This window comes from Pelobates fuscus, chromosome 2 (assembly GCF_036172605.1).
Source record: "Pelobates fuscus isolate aPelFus1 chromosome 2, aPelFus1.pri, whole genome shotgun sequence".
Taxonomy (NCBI): Eukaryota; Metazoa; Chordata; class Amphibia; order Anura; family Pelobatidae; genus Pelobates; species Pelobates fuscus.
The window spans coordinates 305,020,972-305,047,594 of NC_086318.1; the positions used below are offsets into that span (position 1 = coordinate 305,020,972).

Consider the following 26,623-nt stretch of genomic DNA (forward strand, 5'->3'; position numbering starts at 1 on the left):
CTTTGACCCTGTGCCTCTCGGTCAGCAGACACATTCCAGCCAATCAGCAGCACTCCCTCCCTTCCACACCCTCGAACCTCCCTCCCAGCATCCATTTTCGATTCATTCTGAAGCTGCATGCTTAGTGAGAGGAGGGAAAGTTTAGCTGCTGCTGATTAGATAGGGAAATTGATAGCTAGGCTAGGGTATTCAGTGTCCACTACAATCCTGAAGGACTCATCTGATCTCTGCTGTAAGGACAGCACCCCAAAAAGCCCTTTTTAGGGCTATAACATCAGGCTGCTTTTTTTTTTTTTCCTGTGTAATGTAATTGCAGGTGCCTGCCTGCCAGCTTCTGTGTGAGGTTCACATTGGATACTGTGCCTACTTGCCCAGTGCCACCACTCATATCTGTTTTAACAATTGGTTAAGCTTTACATTTAAAATAAATATTTATTTTCACTGTAATAGAAGAGCAGTTGCCTGCCTGCCAGCTTCTGTGTCAGGTTGGATGCCTTGCCCATTTGCACAGTCAGTGCCACCACTCATATCTGTTTTAAAAATAGCTTAAGCTTTAGATTTTAAAGAAATCATTTTTTTTCACTGTAATAGAAGAGCAGTTGCCTGCCTGCCAGCTTCTGTGTCAGGTTGGATGCCTTGCCCATTTGCACAGTCAGTGCCACCACTCATATCTGTTTTAACAATAGCTTAAGCTTTAGATTTTAAAGAAATCATTTTTTTTCACTGTAATAGAAGATCAGTTAGTTGTCTGCAAGCGTCTGGGTGTCAGGCCTACTTCAGCGTGTGCTCTGCAGACCTGTGCCAGCGTGCTTTGACAGTTGCCAATCATATCTGGTGTCTCTATAGCGTGCTTTTACAAAGAAAAAAGGTTTCCAGTGTAAGCTAATGCTCTGTGTCAGTGTGTATCATGGTCTCTGAGGACGGGGAACAGTCTCTATTCTGCTCTGTGTCAGTGTGTATCAGGGGCTTTGAGGACAGGTGTCAATGTTAGGTGATTTCTGCCCTTTATGGATTAAAAGCAGACTCTGCATCAACTGTGTAATTTTCCATGGGAGTTTTGCCATGGATCCCCCTCCGGCATGCCACGGTCCAGGTGTTAGTCCCCTTGAAACAACTTTTCCATCACTTTTGTGGCCAGAAAGAGTCCCTGTTGGTTTTAAAATTCGCCTGCCCATTGAAGTCAATGGCGGTTCGCCGGTTCGCGAACATTTGCGGAAGTTCGCGTTCGCCGTTCGCGAACCGAAAATTTCGGGTTCGCGACAACACTAATCCTTCACTAGTACTAATTCAAGATGTGTTGAATATGGTGGTAATATTATTGTTGTGTAGAATTTCCCCAATAATAATGGACGCAACCAGTCGTATTAGGTAAAAGAAGCAAATCGGAGCTTTATTAGTCCACACTCGGCTTTTTATACAGTGCCTGTAACATGAGGTAGCCGACTCAGAGATCCATGCCGGACCATGTACCGTTGACTGCGTTCGGGAGAGAAGATGGCCACCAGTCCTGATAGCACGTGTGTTCGTATATGCGAATGGCAGACACCCATGGAAGCACCTGAGGTGATTGCTTGTTTGTGGTTAACAGCCAGTGGTGGTCGGCGATTACTAGGTGTTAACAAGGGAGACCACACATAGTCTGTTCGGTAACCGAACAGAAGGGAATGGCTATCCGAATACAAGGGAACAATTATCAGCTAGTGATCCCATTCAAATGCAGGGGAATATCAGACGAAACAGAGTACAAATAAGGGAACACGTACGAGGAGTCCCATCTCCCATGACAGTATTAATTGTATATTAAGGGACTTGCTTGATAATCAAGACAGAATGTCTAGAGAATTTTATATGCAAGCCCTATTTTTGACCCTGTAAATTTCCATAAAGAGGTCTTGAGAAAAGTCCCATAGAGGACTGAAACGTCAACACAATTTCTGGTGTATGATTGCACAATAAAGCGTCAATATTTATCTACAAAGTCCTGTCGCAAAGGCAACATAGGACTGGGAAACCAATCTGACAAATTTCAATGTGCAAAAAAAAAGACTATATTTAAGCAGTGGCGTACATACGCGGTCACAGTTGTGACCGGGCCCGTCACTCTAGGGGGCCCGGCCGCCCTGCGACCGTGTTCTGCCGCCAAGTATTGCGTGAAGGGGCCCATCGGGTGGCCCATGCTGTTAGGGCCACCCAATAGAAATTAACTTCATCATCAGAGTGGGCCCAGTAACAGTATGACCAGGCCCCCTCTGATGATGTCAGATGATGTCAGACACTGGGAGGAAATGACTGCTCCTCCCAGGGGACCACAGATCAGTTTCGCACTGGGGCCCCATGGATTGTGTGTTTGCCGCTGCCTGTATGTATGTATGTATGTATGTATATGTGTCTGTGTGTATCTCTGTGTGTGTGTCTGTATGGGGTGGGGGGGGGGGGGGGGAAACGGATCAGTTTTGCACCGGGGTCCCATGGATCAGTTTTGCACTGGGGCCCCATGGATTTTGTGTACGCCAGTGCCTGTAAGTTTTCAAAATCCCATAAAACCTGTACATGGGGGGTACTGTTTTACACCTGAGACATTGCTGAATACAAATATGTGTATTTTATTGCAGTAAAATCTAACAGTATTATGAAATCCACAGTTAAAATGTCATGCAGAACAAAATGTCTTAATTTCCCACGCATTTTTAGATTTATTCGGATTAAATTCTGTTTCATATATAAATATGTGATATAAAAAAGTATATGTGGCTGTGTGTATCTCTGTGTGTGTGTCTGTATGGGGTGGGGTGGGGGGGGGGGGATGGATCAGTTTTGCACCGGGGTCCCATGGATCAGTTTTGCACTGGGGCCCCATGGATTTTGTGTACGCCAGTGCCTGTAAGTTTTCAAAATCCCATAAAACCTGTACATGGGGGGTACTGTTGTACACCTGAGACATTGCTGAATACAAATATGTGTATTTTATTGCAGTAAAATCTAACAGTATTATGAAATCCACAGTTAAAATGTCATGCAGAACAAAATGTCTTAATTTCCCACGCATTTTTAGATTTTATTCGGATTAAATTCTGTTTCATATATAAATATGTGATATAAAATGAAAGCCTTGTTTCTCCTGACCAAAATTATATATAACAAGTCTGAGTACACTTAATATGAAAGAGGTGAATTATGGTTGAACCACATATAGTGCAAATTCCAGGTTTTGTTTTGATCAAAATGTGTACACTTGCCTCTGTCCTTAAGGGGTTAAGTAAGCTATTCTTCCAGTTTGGCTAATTATGTAACCAGAAACAAGATATAATTTATACAACTATAAGTATAAATATCCTCTATATATTTTATTGTGCTATACCACTTTTTTATTTATACTTCCCTATATACTTCCCTATGGAGTTGTATAAATTATATCTTGTCTCTGGTTGTATTCATGTGTGTATGTGAGGTACTCTTTTTCATGTGATAGCATTGTTTGTTATTGTGTCACATATATAGTACACACCCTGTTTATGGCTAATTACGTGTCTTTGTTTTCATATTCGGGAGCACTATGACGTCAATGTACACTGTTACATTACTATTACTCTAAAAGTATTGCATTAAACATTGAATGATTTAACAATTTTCATGTGTATAGAGACTTGTGCTAAAATACTATTTATTTGTGTAATTATCCAAAATAAAGCTATTGTGGAGGTACATAACTGTAATTTACACAACTGTTAATCTTAAATGGTAACTGAGATTTCAAGTGCTATATTTATGGCTTTTTTATTTAAAAAGATACTATACATTTCCTGTAACATATGCTCACTTTTTTGTGCACACTCGGTAGGCCTCTTGTTATCTCGTACAGCCACAAACAATGACTGATAAGCATTATCATATGGGTAAGCTATTCACAAACTTGCAATAACATGTTATCATAAGACCAGCTGCCATATCAGTATTTTGCATATTTAATCACTACTAATAAATAGGGTGATAGCTTTCACTTCATCTGTGAAAAACAAGGCTTAAGAAAGAGATAATATTGTTACTGTGTACAAAAAAATATGCAGTTTTGTTATCTTAAAATGTGAGTTTTCCTTAAGTAAAATAGATGTAAAAAATGTTTATCAAACACAAGCTTTGTGAATATATATATGTGTGTGTGTATATATATATATATATATATATATATATATATATATAATTTAATAGCAATGATACCACTGTCTGGCATCCTGCCCTACTCTATGGCTGTGGGATAAAGAACCTACATAGAAAGCATGGCATTAGAAGGCATTGGAATTCTTCTAACTGCTTATCTACTTCTGCTCATGTAATAATGTACCACAGTAGGGTTTCTAGATCCACTTGTTTTTCTGAAAACCTATTACTTGTATACACATTTTGGTACAACATGAAAAGTTCAACCTCTGTATTATGTTATTTAAAATAAAACACTTGCCATGCTTATAAAATATGACTGTCTTAAATTGTATGGGACTATATGAGATAGTTTATAGCTGGAACCTCTAACTAATACTCTGAGTGACCCAACCTTCTAGTTCTCATGGATACAGGATAGATAATATTTACACATTGCACATCAGTCTGAATGCATATGTCTAATTAGCATGATGAGCATATGGCGCTGGTTATTCAGTGACTGATGTCCAGTCTGTTGGTTCAGACTTTGTTAGATGATGCCCTACATATCCTTCCGAAATTCTATTCTAATGTAACTCACAATAATACATGAATAAGACTTTATGAAATAGACTTCTTTTATCTCTTTACCCTTACAGTGATCTTGTTCTTCGGCTATGTAACTAATACATATACTGTAACCCAATAAACAGCAATAATAATTTTTTAAGGTTACATATAAAGTCACTTATTTAATATAATATGTATTTATTTGTCAAAATGTTAAAAAAAAAAACAGATTTTAAGAAAAAACTGAATGCATCTCTAAACAAAAAATAAAACTACCAGCCAAAGAGAACTCTGGCGGAGAGTAATAGGGTTACAGGGGTAGTAAAGGGCATAACCCTACATATATAGAACAGACAAGAGAAGTAATGAGGAGAGCTCCTCGTATTCCCGGGGTGCTCCACCTCACCACTGCTACCCCTTGATAGATATCCAATAGTAGAAGCTTAAAAAACTGACAACCTTTATTGAAACAAACAATAATAATTATATAAGTCTCCAACACACTCACAAAAAAATAGTGAACAACACACACCCTCATATACCATAAGTGGTAAAAAATAAAACAACGACTAGAGACTAAACATCTAACTGGTAAAGTATTCAAGCATTTTCCTTGTGTGAGCAGATAAGTCACAATATATCAGAGCAGTGCAGCTCAATGCAAATATGTCACAGTATATCAGAGTAGTATCACTCTTGTATAATTAAGTGAGACAATTGAGCACACTGACAAAAAATTGTCTATCAAGGAAAAAATAGCCTGTTAATGGTTAATTGTAATATATAGCAGGATATCTCCCCTTTGCATAGATCAAGTAGGGAAAAAAGGAGATAAAAAATAATAATAATAAACAAATGAATGACATAAGTACAAAAAGACCTCTTCCACCCAATCCCTAATTGAACATTGACTTCCAGTAGTAGGGAGAAAAACCTCCTAATATTAGGTCTAGTAGAAGTTAAATCGAAAGGATAGGGAGATGAGAGGTAGAGGAAATAAATCGGTTAGAGAAAGTGCTGTCTAGACTGAGTCCATTGTACAGAAAACAGACTCAGTCACTACACTTAGCCTATGTCATAAATCCCTTAAGTACATTTGAAAGTTAAAGATCTCTTGTGGGGGTATCCTGCTAGCTGTAGTCTCAGTCAGTAAAGGCCATGACCAAAAGCATTAAGTCATAGCCAAATAGTAGTGCAGGTCGTCCTGCTCAGGTCGCCCAACGCGCGTTTCGGCGGTATAACCGCCTTTCTCAAGGGCAGGTAGCTGGCCAGCTACCTGCCCTTGAGAAAGGCGGTTATACCGCCGAAACGCGCGTTGGGCGACCTGAGCAGGACGACCTGCACTACTATTTGGCTATGACTTAATGCTTTTGGTCATGGCCTTTACTGACTGAGACTACAGCTAGCAGGATACCCCCACAAGAGATCTTTAACTTTCAAATGTACTTAAGGGATTTATGACATAGGCTAAGTGTAGTGACTGAGTCTGTTTTCTGTACAATGGACTCAGTCTAGACAGCACTTTCTCTAACCGATTTATTTCCTCTACCTCTCATCTCCCTATCCTTTCGATTTAACTTCTACTAGACCTAATATTAGGAGGTTTTTCTCCCTACTACTGGAAGTCAATGTTCAATTAGGGATTGGGTGGAAGAGGTCTTTTTGTACTTATGTCATTCATTTGTTTATTATTATTATTTTTTATCTCCTTTTTTCCCTACTTGATCTATGCAAAGGGGAGATATCCTGCTATATATTACAATTAACCATTAACAGGCTATTTTTTCCTTGATAGACAATTTTTTGTCAGTGTGCTCAATTGTCTCACTTAATTATACAAGAGTGATACTACTCTGATATACTGTGACATATTTGCATTGAGCTGCACTGCTCTGATATATTGTGACTTATCTGCTCACACAAGGAAAATGCTTGAATACTTTACCAGTTAGATGTTTAGTCTCTAGTCGTTGTTTTATTTTTTACCACTTATGGTATATGAGGGTGTGTGTTGTTCACTATTTTTTTGTGAGTGTGTTGGAGACTTATATAATTATTATTGTTTGTTTCAATAAAGGTTGTCAGTTTTTTAAGCTTCTACTATTGGATATCTATCAAGGGGTAGCAGTGGTGAGGTGGAGCACCCCGGGAATACGAGGAGCTCTCCTCATTACTTCTCTTGTCTGAATGCATCTCTAATTTAAAAATTTGACTTTACTTTTCTTACTTTGAATGTCCTCTGGTGCCAAGTCTCCTTGTTGTCAGTAGTGGAAACTTTTGTCGAATTGTCTAAAAAAAAAAAAAAAAAATATATATATATATATTTATTTTCCGCTATTGTATATAACAAGCAAGTAACTGAGAGCACTGTAAATGTGCTAAATTAATAATTAGATATGGCAAGGTAGGCTAAAGTATTAAAATACATGGACTGTAAAAAGAGAAATACCTCAATAACATGTTTACTTTGAATCAAAATGAATATGTTTGTTAAATGTTCCAAATCTCACAGATGGCATTGATCTTAGTGATCTTTTGTTGAGGTAATATTGGGGATTAATGTTAGTTATTAAACAAGTATACACATGTAATCGGCAATCAAAATTTTAAACATGCATAACGAAACATAAGTGCTATATGAACAGTTTAGAAAAATATAGGTGATTATTATCTGTGATGTTCCCACATCTCCATTTACACTTAATACACTGTTCCCAGCCTTGATTTAATTATGGGATTGGGCAATGAGAATAACCTTGCATTCTTCCACTTGGCCACCAGTCAGTCTACCATACCTGCTAGTCCACAATGTGAAAAGCCTCACATCCACGGATTAAGAGAAGTCACAACAGAAAGGGGCAATGAAGTCAAGGGGTATGAGACGTGGTGGACGAAGACCCAAATGATAGGGAGAGTGAGGCGTAGAGACACAAATAATAGCAGAGAGATGGGATATGGAGTTACAGGTGGAAGGAAAAATGAGGGTGGGGAAGACATGGGAAGAGATATGTTAGAAGTAGAAAAATGGGAAATTGACATAGGTAAAGGGGGGTGTTGTGAGCTGTGTGATATTGGGAGAAGAAGTTGGGGTGATTTATTATTGTGGGTGGGGAGACGGATAAGTTGAAGACAGATAAATATACAGCTGTGGAGGAAATCAGGAGACCAGAAAAATCCAAAAGAAATAATGCATCCAGAGTGTCTACAACACAACAGACAATTCTGCCATATATGAATATCCTTGCGCACCACACAAATACACCACATATTAACACACTGACACATTATATATTTATACATTCACAAACATGAGGAACAGAAATATTGTTGGTCTTTAAACACACTCATGTACACATAGCACACATAACCATAATTCAATGTACACACTTATATGCTATACAAAATGGAAGAACTTGGCTGGACATATGTTTGACATGTCACCCTGTATTTCATCGAAAGAGCAATCACATGGCCGGCATAGCTGCCTGGAGATCTGCTTGCAGGGGGACTGCAGAATGTGTACAATTGACTCAGTTAAGTAAGGGAGCACTTGGTAAATAGTGATCAGAAAATTGTGTATTTTGAAATAAACTCAAAAAAAACAAATGAACATTGGGTATACTAAAACATATAATTTTAAAGAGACTCAGATAAGTCTTTTTCATCAAAGGTGCCTACAGTTCTCACATCATGATAGGCTACTGCCTCTCTCCTATCCCTGATGACACTACCAGAACAAGTTATAATCCAAATAGCACCCCTAGCACAAAGTGGTGGTATTAAGAAACACCATAATATGGCTTCAAACGAAAATAGGGAATATTCAACCAATGATATAGATCAAATGTTTGCTTCAACAGAAAATTTGCCTAATGAAACTCCATATGTAGATTCAGAAAAATGTAAATATAATCTAGAAAAAACCCTCATACGAGAAATGAAAATCAAATGGGAAATAGCCACCTTGAAAAAATATGTGAGAGAAAGGATCACACCAAGAGGGTTGAGATTCCAAAAAAAACCCTCTTTTGATAGAGAAGATGAGGGTTTTATGACAGGATGGAATAAAATGCTGGGGGTTTTTTCCTTCAGCACTATGGGGTACATCGTCTCCAGACGAGAGGAGACCCTGTCACAAATAGACAAAGAAATAATAACCTGGAAAGGAAAAATAAGTGAAACCACTAACCCCGAAATATATAGCCAAATAATGAGAGATATAAAAACTAAAGTAGAAAAAATTGAAAAAGAAGTAATCGAAATAAAAAGGAGTAAATATTTGAGAGACACGAACGATTATAAAACGGGCAATATAAACATTTTAAAAAACCAAAATCACAAAAAGGTACCATACAAAAAGCAATATGACTTCCCGAAAAGGAGGAGGTCCATAGAGAGAAGAAGAAGCAAATCACCCCCTAGAAATAAACTAGCAAGGAGGACTAGATCACCCTCTGCAACTAGACAATCTAATAGGCATAAAGGGCAGACAATAAATATAACACCCAGACAAAAATTAACAAGAGAAACTAACCCAAAAGTTAGAAGAGATCAGGAAGATCTAAACCCATTGAGACAAAACCACTCTCAACGGGGAAATTATAGGAGAAACCACTCTCCCCCATCAAGACAGACTGATTATAGAACCTACAGCCAGGTAGTCCAATCAAACCTATCAGAAAGGGAAGGCATGAGATGGAATGAAGAGGAGAGAAGAAAAAGAACCTATAGACGATCTCCCGAGAAGCTAAAACAGAATAGAAGGGATAGAAGAAGAACCTCACTCAATCCCTTTTCGGAAGGACCCAGTAATAGAGAGGCTGAAACAGATACGCCCAATCAAAATATGGGAGTCTCCGGGAAAAAGACAGAGATCATTAACAGAGGAAAGAGAAATAGAAACAGAAGAAGAAATACACAAAGAGAAGAGAGGAAAGAGGTAAATACAGATGGAATCTTCAACTTAACTGGAAAGGAACTACCCATGGGGGAGGTGGAAATTTTACAGAAAGGCTTAAAATTTGCCCCAACCTCTGATCTTAATAAGTTCGATTTTTTCATAGACATCAACAAGTTCATTAGAAACCTCTGTTTAAAAAAAAAAATTTTTACAACAAGGAAGGACCACAAAAGGAAGAAGAGATATCCGAATATATACACACTGATCTTAAATCAAAATCGGACTTCTTCCCCAAACATCTTATCTCAGACGAGATTAAAACTTTTGAAATAATGGTAATGAAAGAAATAAAGAAAATTAAACCATTAAACAAATACCATCAAAACATGTCTAGTAAAGAAAAAAGAATAGTGAAGGAATTAAAACAAAATAAGGAAATTGTGATTAAACAGGCGGACAAAGGGGGGGGTGTAGTAGTTATGCAAAATAGCAAATATTTACAGGAAGCAGAACGGATCCTCTGAGACTCACATACATACCAAAAACTAGATAAGAACCCAATCGAAAGTATAAAAAAGAAATTTGACGATTATATTGAAAAAGGGTTAGAAAAGGGAATATTAACCACTAAGGAGGCTAAGTATTTATCCACCCCACACCCCAAAACTCCAGTGTACTATCACCTCCCAAAGGTACATAAAAATAAGGATAATCCACCAGGGAGACCCATTATATCTGGGATAGATTCTATCTCAGCAAAAGTATCAGAGTATCTTGATCACTTACTACAACCCCTAGTGGTCCGAAATGCAGCTTATATAAAAGACACCATACACATCCTACAACTAATTGAGGCAATAACGTGGCAAGAAGGCAATTTTTTAGTGACGTGCGATGTGACCTCTCTTTACAGCATTATACCACACGAAAAAGGTTTGGAAGCAGTGCAATATTTTTTAAAGAAAAATAATTTTAAAGAAGAACAAATTTTATTCATTTTAGAAGGCATCCATTTAATTTTAACCAATAATTTTTTTTGGTTCAATGAGACCTTCTATCTACAGATCAGAGGAACGGCGATGGGCACCAAGTTCGCCCCAAGCTATGCCAACTTGTTTATGGCTTATTGGGAGGAACAGTTTGTATACCAAGGACACCCATGGGGGGCGAACTTGGTGTGCTATCGCCGTTTTATAGATGATATATTTTTTATTTGGACAGGCACTAACATGGATTTGAACCAATTTATCACACACCTGAACACCAATGAATGGAACATTGTCTTAACTGCAGAGATTAGCACTAACCAAATTAATTTTTTAGATTTAGAAATTAATATAATGGACTCACGGATCGTAACAAAAAACCACTTCAAAGAGGTAGATGCCAATGGATACATCGGTAAGGAAAGCTGCCACCACGCACCCTGGCTAATGAACGCCCCAAAAGGCCATTTTTTGCGTATTAGACGCAACTGCACAGAAGATCGTGATTATATAATACAAGCAAATAAAATCAAAAAACAATTTTTACAAAAGGGGTACGAGGAAACAAAACTTCAAGCAGCCTTAGAAGACGTTCTCAGGATTCCACGAGAGAGCACTTTAATTTATAAAGACAAAAAGAAAAACCCAAAATGGGGTGGTCACAACACCCCATTTATATGTAGTTTTAATGGAAACAATAGGAAGATAAATAAAATTGTAAATAGATACTGGCACATCTTGAAAGATGATCCTGTCCTTAAAAACATTCTACCAGACAAAACCCAAAATAATATACAGAGGGGCAAAGAATTTAAGAAACACGCTGGTAAAAAGTTGCAACAAGGACACAACACTAACCAATAAAACCTTTTTTAATATGAGCAATGGTTTCTATGGATGTGGGCAGTGCCTGGCATGCAGAAATACCAAAAGCAAAAAACGTCACATAATAGATGTGGAGCCCATTATAAACCAAAAGTTTCAAATAAAAGACCATTTAACCTGCCACTCAAAGGGGGTAATATACGTTTTAAAATGCCCGTGTAACCTTTTATACGTAGGCCGAACAATCCGCAATTTAAATACAAGAGTAGCAGAACACATAAGGAACATAAGAAATGGAATAGAGACACACAGTGTCTCGAATCATTTTAAAAAAGTCCACAACCTTAATCCTGAAGGGCTAATTTTTATGGCGATCAAAACAGTGAAGAAAGATTGGAGAGGTGGCGACTTTATTAAAAAAATTGGAAGGGAGGAGATGAAATTCATTTACAATTTTAATACTATGATGCCATATGGGTTAAATAATGATTTTGAATTATGTCATTTTATGAATTAACATGGTACATTTTAATTAATGATCTTTAAATTAATGGGTTTTGAATTATCATTTGATTTTATCTATATATGATTTTAGGTTACATACTAATATTGCTTTTATTTATAAGGTCTCTTTAAATGTTTTCCTTTTTTTATATTTATGAGTATTATAACATACATGGATGTAAATACAATAGTGTAAATGTATATGAACAGGAATGAAGTTAATCTTGAAAGATACACAAATTAGGGATAATAGTAACATTAAAATAAGGTCCACCTTTAAGGATTGTGTTATTTACATATAAAGTAAATCTCATGCATTAATGCCTAGAAAGTAAGACTAAGGAAACCGTGATAACACATGCTGGAACGCAAGTGCGTTCCACTGACCGCGGAACCGGAACCGGAAACACAATACAAGGTGCGTTCCACCAGAATGACGATTCAGGAAGCGAGGACGCACAGTGGAACGCACGTGCGTTCCACGAAACGAAAAACCGGAAATGAAAGACCGGAAACACAAACAATTAACAACCTGAAGCGGGCGATTTAAAAACAGGAGAAGAGAGGAAGAGACAGAACAACCAACTGAGGAAGCCTTTTAACAAGGCGAAACGTGTTTTGGACATTGGACATTTGACTATTTAGTCTATCCAGGTACTTATCTGGCACAGATTTATTTATTTATTTTATACTCTTTGATTTTAAAGTAATAAAGCACTTTATTGGATTCACTACCCTGGACCTGGTGTATCTATTATTTGAAACCGGCCAAAAAAGTGAAAGAAAGAACCCAAAGCACTGGAAAGAAGAACTACAGCACTTTAAAGGAGAACACCTCACACAGAAGAGGTTTGGACAACCTTGAATGGTCCAGAGGCATATACCACCGGAGTCATATGACGGTATGACTCCAGGCTTGTGAGTGACACCATTATATATTTTTATACCAAAATTTACATGTACTGTGTTACACTATTTTGCTGCATTATCTTGTTTTTCAGAATATTTGCTGCATTGAGCTCCACCTTTTTATGTATGTACACCACATATTAACACACTGACACATTATATATTTATACATTCACAAACATGAGGAACAGAAATATTGTTGGTCTTTAAACACACTCATGTACACATAGCACACATAACCATAATTCAATGTACACACTTATATGCTATACAAAATGGAAGAACTTGGCTGGACATATGTTTGACATGTCACCCTGTATTTCATCGAAAGAGCAATCACATGGCCGGCATAGCTGCCTGGAGATCTGCTTGCAGGGGGACTGCAGAACGTGTACAATTGACTCCGTTAAGTAAGGGAGCACTTGGTAAATAGTGATCAGAAAATTGTGTATTTTGAAATAAACTCAAAAAAAACCAAATGAACATTGGGTATACTAAAACATATAATTTTAAAGAGACTCAGATAAGTCTTTTTCATCAAAGGTGCCTACAGTTCACACATCATGATAGGCTACTGCCTCTCTCCTATCCCTGATGACACTACCAGAACAAGTTATAATCCAAATTTCCTCCTCAATTTAACACTATTCTCTTGGTATACACTTATATTTTACATCCCTATATACGATGATCGAACTGAGTCTTACCCCACCTCTTGCCAATGACAGCCTGTTGTACTCGAGTACTCACTGTTTTATTGTTATTTTATTTTTTTGTCTAGGTGAAAATTCTTGTTCTTGGGTAAAAAAGATAGAGTACAAAGATTTTTTTATTACATTTTTAAACTGGACAAAGTGGTAATAGGTGTCTCTCAGGGTTTTGTTGATTACTGAATTGAAGACTGCTCTTTAAAGGCAAAGAGCTTCAGAGAATAGCAGTTGGATAAAGAAGAAAGTAGTAATGATCTTTGGCATAAGCAAAGGCATATAGGAATGCAGCAATAAATGCCTATAGTATCTTCTGAAATACATATGGTTTTATTTAGGCATCCGTATCTACAGGACATGCCACATATTTATGTTTATTAATACATTCTAAGGTTTCCACTTGCACTCTTGTTTTGCATAGGATGAGCAAATGCATAAACAAATACATTAAAACCAAAAAAATCCCTGTAGATATAGTTGACATGCATGATTACATGTGTTTGGACATGGAACTCACAATGTGTTTTGTGTATATTTTGGAAATGTTAATCACTGACCAGTAGTGATGTCCCGAATAGTTCCTGGCGAACATAGCGTGTTCGTCACGGACGGCGAACATATGCGATGTTCGGTCTGCCCCCTTTTTTTTTTTTTTGGTCTTTCAGCCAAATTTATTAATACTAAGTAAAAATTACTTAGTATTAGTAAATTGTGCCCCTACTCGCAATACCGTGAGTAGGGGCATGTCTATTAAACAGTGAGCAGCCTGTGGACCCGCCGCTCATTTGGCTCATAACTCTCTGATTGGTTACTTAATCCATCAAGTGTTATGAGTCAAATTACACAGCGTGGGAAAATTCCACAGAACTTTCCCACGCTGTGTAAAATGACACAGAGCACTCTGATTGGCTTAAACCAACCAATCTGAGTGTTCTAAGCCTAATTGCAGGGCATGGCAAGGCTTGCCCTGCGGAGCTCAGTACGCGGCGTGCCCTGCAAGGGTGAAGAATGATTAATTTTTTTTGCGCTCGTTTTTTTTTTTTTAAAGTGCGACGGTTATATTGGCTTTTTATTTGGCCTTTTTGGGGGCTGAAGAAAGAAGATTTTAGAAAAAAGAAGACATCTAATGGTAGGTTTATTTTTATTTATTTACAGGTTTTTAGCTTTATTGACTCCCCCCTCATTATTTTTAGGGTGAGGGGGGTAGGTAGGGGGACCATTTTTTTGGGGGGGGAGGGGGTGACTAGGGGACCCCTAGTCACCTGGGGGGACATTTTTTTTAGGGCTCAGGGGTGGGGGCCGGGGGGAGGACATTAGGTCCCCCCATTGATATTTAGGGCCCCCATCCGCCGCTCATGGATGGGGGCTGGGGGAAAGGACATTAGGTCCCCCCTATTGGTATTTAGGGCCCCCACCCGCCGCTCAGGGGTGGGGGCCGGGGGGGATGACAATAGGTCCCACCCTATTGGTATTTAGGGCTCCCACCCGCCGCTCAGGGGTGGGGGCCGAGGGGGAGGACAATACGTCCCCCCCTATTGGTATTTAGGGCCCCCACCCACCGCCCAGGGGTGGGGGCCGGGGGGAGGACAATAGGCCCCCCCCATTGGTATTTAGGGCCCCCACCCGCCGCTCCTGGGTGGGGGCCGGGGGGAGGACAGTAGGTTCCCCATTGGTATTTAGGGTCCCCACCCGCCGCTCAGGGGTGGGGGCCGGGGGGGAGGACAATAGGTCCCCCCCTATTGGTATTTAGGGCCCCATCCGCCGCTCATGGACGGGGGCTGGGGGGAAGGACATTAGGTCCCCCCTATTGGTATTTAGGGCCCCCACCCGCCGCTCAGGGGTGGGGGCCGGGGTGGATGACAATAGGTCCCACCCTATTGGTATTTAGGGGTCCCACCCGCCGCTCAGGGGTGGGGGCCGGGGGGAGGACAATAGGCCCCCCCCCTATTGGTATTTAGGGCCCCCACCCGCCGCTCATGGGTGGGGGCCGGGGGGAGGACAGTAGGTTCCCCATTGGTATTTAGGGTCCCCACCCGCCGCTCAGGGGTGGGGGCCGGGGGGGAGGACAATAGGTCCCCCCCTATTGGTATTTAGGGCCCCCACCCGCCGCACAGGGGTGGGGGCCAGAGGGAGGACAATAGGTCCCCCCATTGGTATTTAGGGCCCCCTCCCGCCGCTCAGGGGTGGGGGCCAAGGGGAGGATATTAGGTCCCCCCTTATTGGTATTTAGGGACCCACTGCTCGGGGTGGGGGCCAGGGGGATGGACATTAGGTCCCCCCCAATTTGTGTTTAGGGCCCCCACCCACTGCTCAGGGGTGGGGGCCAGGGGGAGGACATTAAGCCCCCCCCCTTATTCTTGTTTAGGGCCCCCACCCACCGCTCAGGTGGGTTGGGGCCCATCACTATTGTGGCCAGAAAGAGTCCCTGTGAGTTTTAAAATTCGCCTGCCTATTGAAGTCTATGGCGGTTCGACGGGTTCGCCCGTTCGCGAACATTTGCAGAAGTTCGCGTTCGCAACATCACTACTGACCAACAGGAAAAAAACATAATTCTATATATTCCAGCAATAGGTTGCTCCTGCAACCTGTCACACACTTAGTATTCCCCTTCTGCCCCCCCCCCCTCCACCCCCACCTTCTGAGTGAGACCTGGAAGTGATCCTTCTGCTCCTGCCAGGTCTTCTCCATGTCTGGCTGTGCGTAGCTCCATGTGAGAGGAAGAGGCAGACCCGCAAAAGGGTAAGTTACTTCACTTCCTGTCCTGCCCTCTCCTGCAGAATATTCTGAAGCCTGGCAGACAGTAGGTATGTAAACATTTTTTTAAACTACTATCCCCACTTCACCCATCACAGACCCTATGCCCCCCTCTTTACCCATCTCAGCCCTTATGCCCCACATTTCCAATCCCAGCCCTTCAACCCCCTTTACCCATCCAAGCCCCTATACCCCCCTCTTTAGCCAGCCCATCCCCTATACTCCATATTTCCTATCCCAGCCCCTCTGCCCCCCCTTTACCCATCCCAGCCAATATGCCCCCTCTTTACCCATCCCAGCCAATATGCCCCCCTCTTTACCCATCACAGCCATCTTTACCTATCCCAGCCCCTATACCTACTACAGCCCATATCCCCTCATGCACTGCAGCCACTATCCACACATACTACAGCCCCAGACGCCTACAAGAGCCCCTATCCCACACTCATACAACAGTCCCTATCCACACACACTCTGCAACACAACCAGCCCTCTCCACTCACATACGACACTGCAAATAGCTCCATCCACACATGCACACCCACAGGGAACCTCACTGTATGTACATAATCCCACAAGCAGCATCCCTACACATTCAATACCACATGCAGCCTCCCTACACACACATCACAAGAGGCTTTCCCATCATTGCAATACTGCATACAGCCTCCTTATACACACAAACACACTTATTACAATTACCTGTATAGCACCAACATACAATAGGTAAAACATGACAAATTATTAATTCTAACTCAACACGTTGACATACAGGAACACAAAATCCAAGCAGCGCCCCCCACATGTGTAACCATACAAGTAGTCTCCAAACACATGTGTTTGGAGAAATAATGCACAGTTAAATAAAAATCCTCTGTGTTTGTTGGTGACATAACAAGTAGCGTCCTTCACATGTGTAACCATACAAGTAGCCTCCAAACACATGTGTGCTGGGTAGCGGGCACATAATATCTGTGTGAGACCGGCACAAAGACCTTGCACCAGGACGAGGGCCCATGATCACCTACTGATCCTAGTGATCCCAGTGAGTTGTCAGTCCGCCCCGTCACTGACTATTAAGAGTGCTGTGATATGAAGAGCATGCTTTAAAGTGTCCGTTCTGCAACTCTGAAACATAACTCTAAATTGACATGGATTGCCTACCAAAGAAAGGCAAACGAACAGAATTAGTTTTTCACACGTTTAAATTATTTGTGTGCCTTTACCCCTACTAAGGTAATTAGTCTGACATAAAAAGAGGAATACATACAAGAGAAGCCCAATTTCTTACATCAGATCACTGGAAATTCACTCAGTTAACTCAGGAATTATCTGAAGAAATGGCATCTAGTTCGCAGTAGAAAGGAACAATGATTTTCTTTTTTTCTTATCAAGCTATTCCATTCTTATCAGCAAGGCAAATATGAATCTTTTTAAAAATTATGTCAGACTATCAAATACAAGTGAGATAGTATCTGTGACAAGGTATAGGTGGTTATCTGTATGACATATGTCAGAGATAAAAGGTATAGTTAACTCTTTATGTGGCTGAGTATTAACTATCACTGATTATTTTTCATTAATTAAGACCATTTGAGTTCCATTTAGTGATTGGCTTAATGATTCAGTGAGTACAAGAAATCAAGAAAAACAAAAACATTATTTGAATTGGTTTTAACCCCTTCAGGACGGAGTCAATAGTACACGTTCTGATCAAAACAAAACGTAAACAAAAACTGGAATTTGCGCTATATGTCTGTTCACCCGTAGTTCCCCTCTTTCATATTAAATGCACCCACACTTATTATATATCATTTTGTTCAGGAGAAACAGGGCTTTCATTTCATATAAAATATTTGTATATGAAACAATTTATTATGAATAAAATTAAAAAAAAACAGTGAGAAATTTAAATTTTTTTTTAAATTTGTAGTTCCGCCTCACATTTTAGCTGTAAATGTCATAATACTGTTATGTTTTACTGCAACAAAATGCACATATTTGTAATCAGCGATGTCTCACGAGTACAACAGTACCCCCCATTAACAGGTTTTATGGTGTTTTGGAAAGTTACAGGGTCAAATATAGAACGTTCCATTTTCAAATTGAAATTTGCCAGATTAGTAATGTTACCTTTGAGACGGTGTGGTAGCCCAGGAATGAGAATTACCCCCATAATGGCATACCATTTGAAAAAGTAGACAACCCAAGGTATTGAACGTGGGTTATGTTTGTTTTTTTTTAGTAGCCACTTAGTCACAAACACTGGCCAAAGTTAGCGTTCATATTTGTTTTTGTGTGAAAAAAGCAAAAAACTAATATTTGGCCAGTGTTTGTGACTAAGTGGCTACTAAAAATGACTGGACATACCCCATTTGCAATACCTTGGGTTGTCTACTTTTGCAAATGGTATGCCATCATGGGGGTAATTCTTATTCCTGGGCTACCATACGGTCTCAAAGGTAACATAACTAATCTGGCAAATTTCAATGTCAAAAAAATGAAATGCAAGCCTTATATGTGACTCTCTAACTTTCCAAAACACCATAAAACCTGTACATGGGGGGTACTGTTATTCTCGGGAGATTTCACTAAACACAAATATTAGTGTTTTAAAACAGTAAAACATATTACAACAATAATATAGTCCATAAAAGTGCAGTTTGTTTGTAAAAAATGCAAAAAACGTCACTTTTACTTAAAATATCATCGTTGTAATACAATTTACCAGTTTTAAACACTAATATTTGAGTTCAGCGAAGTCTCCCGAGTAAAACAGTACCCCCTATGTACAGGTTTTATGGTGTCTGAATGAATATATAATTTATTTTATATTTTGTTTCAATATTTTATTTATTTATTTAATTATTTTATTTATTTATTATTGTAATTATGCATATATATATATAATATATATGTAGATCTATTATATATATAATATATATACATATTATATATATGTAACGTCATTCTAAGTGTATTTTAATATTAATATATAAACTAATATTAATATTAAAATACATTACGTATGACGTTACATATATATATAATATGTATATATATTATATATATAATATATATATACATATTATATATATATATAAAAAGGCATTTAATTTATTTTAGAACATTTTAATATATTTTTTTTTACACTACCTACCAGCAGGGGGACTGTCTAATATTTTAGACAGTCCCCCTGCTGGCAGATCCATAGCCAGCTATAGGGGGCCATGTGATCGCTCTTTGAGAGCGATCACATGGCCCCCGGGGGCCTCATTTGCCGGAGGGGGGCTGCCTGGGCTCTCAGACAGCCCCCCAGAAGAGGATCGCGGCGGAGGTGAGTACACCTCTGCTCCTGGGGCTGCAAGCCGTTACTGCGTTCTATGCCGCCGCAACGGCTTTAAAGCCCTTTAAAGCCGCGACGGCATAGAACGCCGTAACGGCGTTAAGGGGTTAAGTACGAGAGTCCCAGACAGCTACTATTACACAGAATGTCCCTGCAGTTCATATGTAATGTAGAGCATAACAAATGAGATGTACAGGTGCTTAAAATGATAAATTAAATAATATGTGTTTTGAAAAAGCCCGCTGTAGGGGGGCGGAGTTTGACCGCCATGCGGAGTGGTCGCAAGCACCCAGGGCTCCCGCCAAAGGGCTGAATTTAAGCCCTCCTTGCCGCAAACTAGCCGGGCTAAACAGGCTCCAAACCCACTCACCCCACGGAGCCCCTGGTGGAAACAGGACTGGAGCAATATTAGCACTCCGCCGGCACCAGCCGAGGCAGGTCTGACCTGCGGCCTAGCAGTTGATGCGGGGCTGGGGACGCGGCCGGTGAAAATCACAGTGAGAAGCGCGGAAGCGCCTCTAGCGGCTGTCAATGAGAAAGCCACTAGAAGCTGGATTAACCCATAGGTAAATATAGCAGTTTCTCCGAAACTACTATGTTTACAGCAGACAGGGTTAATCCTAGATGGACCTGGCACCCAGACCACTTCATTAAGCTGAAGTGGTCTGGGTGCCTATAGGGGTCCTTTAAGTCAGAAATTTCGTAATAGTTATTATAGCAGCTTCCTTCAAGGGCAATTGCAACATTAGTATTCAACTGCTTTACTGCTTAATTTGATACTATTGTTACTTTAGACTGCCAGTTTTCATTTTGCTGACAGTCTTATTAACACCACAAGATCCTAGACACCCTTCTTAGTTAGTATACCTAACAAGAAACAAACCCATTATTGCTTCTCAATAGGTTGCTAACGACATACATATTATTATTCTCTCTTGCTTCCTATTTTCCCCTCATACAAAATGTATCATACTAGATTTATTTCTATAATTTACTTAGTTTACTTTTTAACCAATTATCATTACATGATTTTTAACTAATAGATTAAATGTTGAATCTCACAACATAAGGCAAGTGGCTCTCAACTCTCTATATATTTTTATCTACTTGAACCCTCCTGATTATTTTTAAAAGAACAGGACTCCACCTAATACATCCTTGGTGGGGATTATACCACCTACGCCTTTAGGATAGAGCAAAACCTATATTTTGCTCTCTCTTAGCAAGTACCTCTCTTTTTATTTATTTTATGCTATCAAGGTTTATTAGTGAGCACTATTGGTTGTTTTATTCCTTTCACATTATCGGCGACCGGCCACTACAAAGCTCTGAATCCTGTGCACTCTACTGGCATCTATCCACTATCCACAAAAGACTTCAAAGGACCAGTACATCCACAAGCGGGGATTATAAGTGCAAATACTTGGAGCTAGTCAGAAGCTCCAACAAATTGTAAATGCTGTTCTATGTGTACTTCACCGGTCACAAGAACATACTATGCTATATGGTATCCCTCTATGTTCTTATTTTGAATATTCACTGACTGTCACTTGGACCCAAGTACAAGCAAAAGGCGCTGCTACCACATCACTATCCGATACCAAACCAACCACCTGAAAGAAGAGACTATGGCCTGACCTAGCTGCCTACCTTCATTTTTACTTGTTACTAGCACTAATAATCCTAATTGCTTATCTGTTTTTAAACCCTTAAATGTTGTATAAATCACATTGGGAAACCAATCTTTGAATTCCACATATTACATAAACCTGTACTTTTAAACTCCACGTTTACTGTATCAACACCACACCATGCTGTATATCTTTAACCCTACTGTAATCAAATCCTGCACCCACAGAAATACCACAATATGCTGTACAATTAAAGGAGCACAATAGAGTTAGGAATACAGATATGTTGGGTGCTCATGATCTCAGACAATCCAATGCTTTCCTGTATTAAAGTTAATGTGCATGTGTGGCAAAACACACATGCACACTATGAGACCATATGATTAGAATACCATAGTTTTACGCTCAGGGGTCAAGTCCTGGGTAAAACAGTTTGGGAACTCACCCAAGATCCACTCCCCGCCCCCTCCCCCCCACCCCAAAAAAAATGATACGCTTGTATGCAGGGGCTGAGTAAGGGCACGGGGCTGAGGAAGAGGGACAGGAGCTTAGGGGGGGGGGGGGGCATGGGCTGAGGAAGGGGACATGGGCTAAGGTAAGGGATAGGGGCTGAGGAAAGGGACAGGAACTGAGGAAAGGGACAGGAACTGAGGAAAGGGACAGGAACTGAGGGGCTGAGGAGGGGGACAGGGGCTGATGAAGGGGGCAGGGGCTGAGGAGGGGGGCATGGGCTGAGGAGAGGGACAGGGGCTGAGGAGAGGGACAGGGGCTGAGGAAGTGGGACAGGGGCTGAGGAAGTGGGACAGGGGCTGAGGAAGTGGGACAGGGGCTGAGGAAGGGGGACAGGGGCTGAGAAAGAGGGACAGGGGCTGAGGAAGAGGGACAGGGGCTGAGGAAGAGGGACAGGGGCTGAGGAAGAGGGGCAGGGGCTGAGGAAGAGGGGCAGGGGCTGAGGAAGAGGGGCAGGGGCTGAGTAAGGTGGACAGGGGCTAAGTAAGGTGACAGTGCTGTGGAAAAGGGACAGGAGCTTAGGAGGAGGGGGGACATGGGTTGAGGAAGGGGCCATGGGCTGATTAAGGTGGCAGGGCTGAGGAAGAGGGACAGGAGCTTAGGATGAGGGGGGGCATGGGCTGATTAAGGGACAGGGGCTGAGGAGGGGGGCAGGAGCTGAGGAGGGGGGCAGAGGCTGAGGAAAGGGACAGGGACTGAGGAGGGGGGCAAGGACTGAGGAGGGAGACATGGACTGAGTAAGGGGACAGGGCTTGAGGAGGGGACAGGGCTTGAGGAGGGGGCAGGGCTTGAGGAGGGGGCAGGGACTGAGGAGGGAGACAGGCACTGAGTAAGGGGACAGGACTTGAGGAGGGGGGCAGGGACTGAGGAAAGGGACAAGGACTGAGGAGGGAGACAGGGACTGAGTAACGGGACAGGGCCTTAAATAGGGGGACAGGGACTCGGGAAAGGGACTGAGTAACGGGACAGGGCCTTAAATAGGGGGACAGGGACTCGGGAAAGGGACTGAGGAGGGAGACAGGGACTGAGGAGGGAGACAGGGACTGAGTAAGGGGGGCAGGGCTTGAGGAGAGGGACAGAGACTGAGGAGGGGGACAGGGCCTTAAAAAGGGGGACAGGGACTGAGGAGGGGGACAGGGACTCAGGAAAGGGATAAAAAACAAACAAAAAAAACCTAAAGTGCCTTTCCACCTCCCTGAGGCTTACCTTGGGCCAGGAGGGGTGGGACAGGATCTGGAACCTGCAGCCTGCAGTCAGTGGAGTAAGCCGGCCTCTCCTGATGATGTCAGGAGGAGGGGGCGTGGCTTCCTCTGCTCCCCAGCGGTCCTGTGAGAAGAGCAGAGAAAGTCACGCCCCCTCCTACTGACATTATCAGGAGAGGCCGGACGACTCCACTGACTGCAGGGGGAGAGGTGAGTTTAAAAATCCGAGTCCCCAGTCAGAGGCAGGGGATTCGGATTTGTGCTCCCCCCTGCTCTGGCAGCCGCTTGTGCCAGCCCTGGGTCCTGCAGGACTAGTAATGGGAACGGCGTTCCTGCTGTGGATATAGTGCAGGAACGCCGTTCCCACGCGTTCCTGCAGGACTCGAGCCCTGTTTACGCTCCTATTTCACAGAAGCATGTAATTTCATTGTCATATTGACAGCCACTAGAGCCAAGTTAACCCTGCAAAGAAAACATGCACCTGCAGAATTAAAACCGTGTGGCACATGTCACCCGTATCACTTCATTGAGAATAGGTGGTCTGGGTGGCTATAGTCTTCCTTTAACTGCAAATATGGTGCATTAAGGTGGCACTGTCACATTATGTAATTGCCGTAATGTAATTAAATGTTATTCATTTCTCTGCATTACAGGGAGCCTAGGGCTAACAATGAAATGGTGTGGAAATTAGACCCAGGGCTCTACAGTTTCCCACTCGGGACTCCATCCCCTGTCAGCCCCAACTAACAACACCATTTATTGAGATTAGGGACCAGAAAATTGCACAGTGTCAGTGCAGGTGAGGGTATAAGGGAGGTCTAAAGTGACCCTCATAGACTTTTTTAAAGTTATTTTTAAAAATGTTTAATGTGTCAGCTAGCTACCAAGCACTGGCAGTTAACACATATATAAGTATTGTGTAACCGCCGGTTAACTATCAGCCTGCTGGCTGCTAGCTCTGCCAGAGGAAAAATTGTTTGGATGTTTAAAAGGTGGGCCTGAATTGTAGATTATACTAGCTTTAGTGTAACTATAATCTTAATTTTATTAATGACAGGAGGCGAATATTTGCTTAAGTCTCTCTTTACTAGAACTCCACAGCAGCACATTAACAGAGAGATAAACACCAAAGACAAAAACATAAGGCATCTATATAAGGCTCCTCCTAAACCACCATTTCCTCTTTCACGCTGCGACAAAGTAACGTACACAATAATAACAAAAACTAACTAAAGAAAAATTCACAACATAACGATGAATGTCATCTGGAAAAACTTCGGATAATGGATGAACTTGATCTTTATCCCGCCAAACGGCCGATCCTATGAACCGAAGTCGAACCATTAAACTGAAACGAAATAAACAGAATCGAAAACACTGATTAGTGAACGAAATGTACTGATAAAACATAAATCCCACGATCCAGTACTGATAGAATAAAGACACGAAATCCATACTAATGACCGTCAATACAGTATAACATGCACTTCCCACAACATCACCCCAGACTAACCGACCTAGCCCAGATAATCAGACAAATCAACAGAAATACAATCAATGCAATCCATCCAAAACAAGGGGGGGAAGAAATCAAATTGGGTGGGAAATATTCGCCTCCTGTCATTAATAAAATTAAGATTATAGTTACACTAAAGCTAGTATAATCTACAATTTTATAGCATGACAGGAGGCTTCATATTTGCTGTTTTAACGCTCCGACAGCAAAGCAAAAGAAATATAGTCCGACGGTCCAAAACAAACTGGCGCAAGAAAACTCCTCACGGGACCGGACCGCCACACACAAAAAAACGCCCCGAAGCGAAACACCCATCAAGGAAAAACTCGGAGGCAGTAGCGGCGCTAACCGAATGCACTCTAAGAGTCGCATTCCCCCCGCCAGTTGCAATAACCATGTCATCCATCGAGATTGGATAGGGGTGAAGAATCGGACATCAGAAAGACGTCTGAACGAAACCAGACACAACAAGAGGGCAAAACCAGTAGAAAGCTGGCGAAGGGAAAAACAAGGAACTCCGGCTGGATCTCGAAGAAAACGTTAAAAAACCATACTTACCTCCCAGAGGGAAAAGTATTTAGGTGCTGAAGGACGTGCCAGCCTCATCCCACGTAGGAAACTGCAGACCAGCGGGTCCTGACCGAAGGGAAAACACCTCCAAACGGGACACGCGCCGTCTAAATAAATGACTAATCACAAGAACCAGACGGCACAACCGTCCCAAACCATCGAGGAGGGACAAGACACTCAGCAAGTTGGTCACGGGCCGGAAAAAAAGGGTTCAGCATCCTGTCCTAAGCACCAACGAAACTATGAAACCCATGCTGAGAGGTAAACATCTCCTCGGGAGCTCAGGGATCCCAGAGAAGGTCCCTGGCCGATAGTGACGACGCCGTGACATACCAGGCACTCCCGAAAGAGTCCAAGAGGATTATTCGAGACGGCGGTAAGAGGAGAGGATCCCGACAGGAAAAACACAGAAGCTCCGTGAACCCGACCGATCTCGCCATAGCGGAGCCAACAACACTAAGGGCACACGTCGACCACAGACTAGAAGTAACGCCCGGGAGATAAAGACGAATGGAGGAAACACCTATGCTTCCTGAGAAAACAACCGCACCTGTCGAAACGCGACCACCACCATACACACAGGATCCGGGAGCCAACCAAAACACGTCCGAATCCGATGGTCCTTCCGGCGGCGAATAGACCCACCATGAACAAACCCTAGCGACGCACGAGTACGATGAAGATGGGTCGAAAGAGTTCCCAGTCGCTGGCATACTTCCAAAGCCAGGAGAACGAATCCGCCGTCAGGTTCGATTCACACAGTAGATACTTCGTCTGTAATGCGATGTTGCGCTGGAAGCAGAAGGCGGAAAATCTCCTTCGTCACCTCCAGTGTGCGAGATCAAGCGCCTCCCAAGCGGTCGGTATATTGTACCGCTGAGGCCTCGTCCCTCCAAAGGAGGGTGCAACAGTCCGACAAGTGACTTGCCAGTCTCCGAACTGTCAACGAACTCGCAATCAATCCAGGCAATTGATGTGGAATTCCGATTCCTTGTCCGACCACGGGCCCGGTCACGCGAGTGGCACCCTAACCCAAAGGCGTATAGTCGATTCCAGTACGAAATCCGGGGTTGGTCCGAATATTGCCTCGCCGTTCCATGCGGCCATGCGGAGAAGCCACCCGCGCAGTCCGGCCTTCCCGTCCGGGAGCAGAAAATCATCCGGTCTGAAGAAGGGCACCTGCATAGAACAGGGGCCGTTAGCCGTAGCATGGTCCTGTAGTGTAGTGGGCCCGGGTATATTGCCTGTATCGAGGCTGAGAGGAGGCCCACCCTGTGGGCAAACCTCTGAAGGGAAATCCAGACTTGTCGTAATATCCTCCTACTCACTTCCCGGGCGGTTGTCCTCAGTGCCAAAGGCAGACGAGGAACGCATTCCATCGCATTGACCCCAAGAACTCCACCGTCTGGGAAAGGTTCCAAAGCTGATTTCTCCAGATGAACTATGAATCCCAGGAGCTCCAATAAGGGGGTCGCCGAACACATTCGAAATCCGAGCCTGGAGGGATCTTCGCAGAGGACTAGCAAAACCATCCAGAAAATAACAGGGAACGGATG

At 42.1% G+C, this 26,623-nt stretch overlaps 1 protein-coding gene across 1 annotated transcript in view; it reads right to left on the reverse strand.

Annotated features, from left to right (window-relative positions):
- RFX6 (regulatory factor X6) overlaps positions 1-26,623 on the reverse strand; it is a 113,085-nt gene that overhangs the window by 71,638 nt on the left and 14,824 nt on the right. The window contains exon 4 of the mRNA XM_063441271.1: positions 6,935-6,996. Coding sequence (XP_063297341.1) covers positions 6,935-6,996 — 62 coding nt within the window. The remainder of the gene's footprint in view (positions 1-6,934; positions 6,997-26,623) is intronic.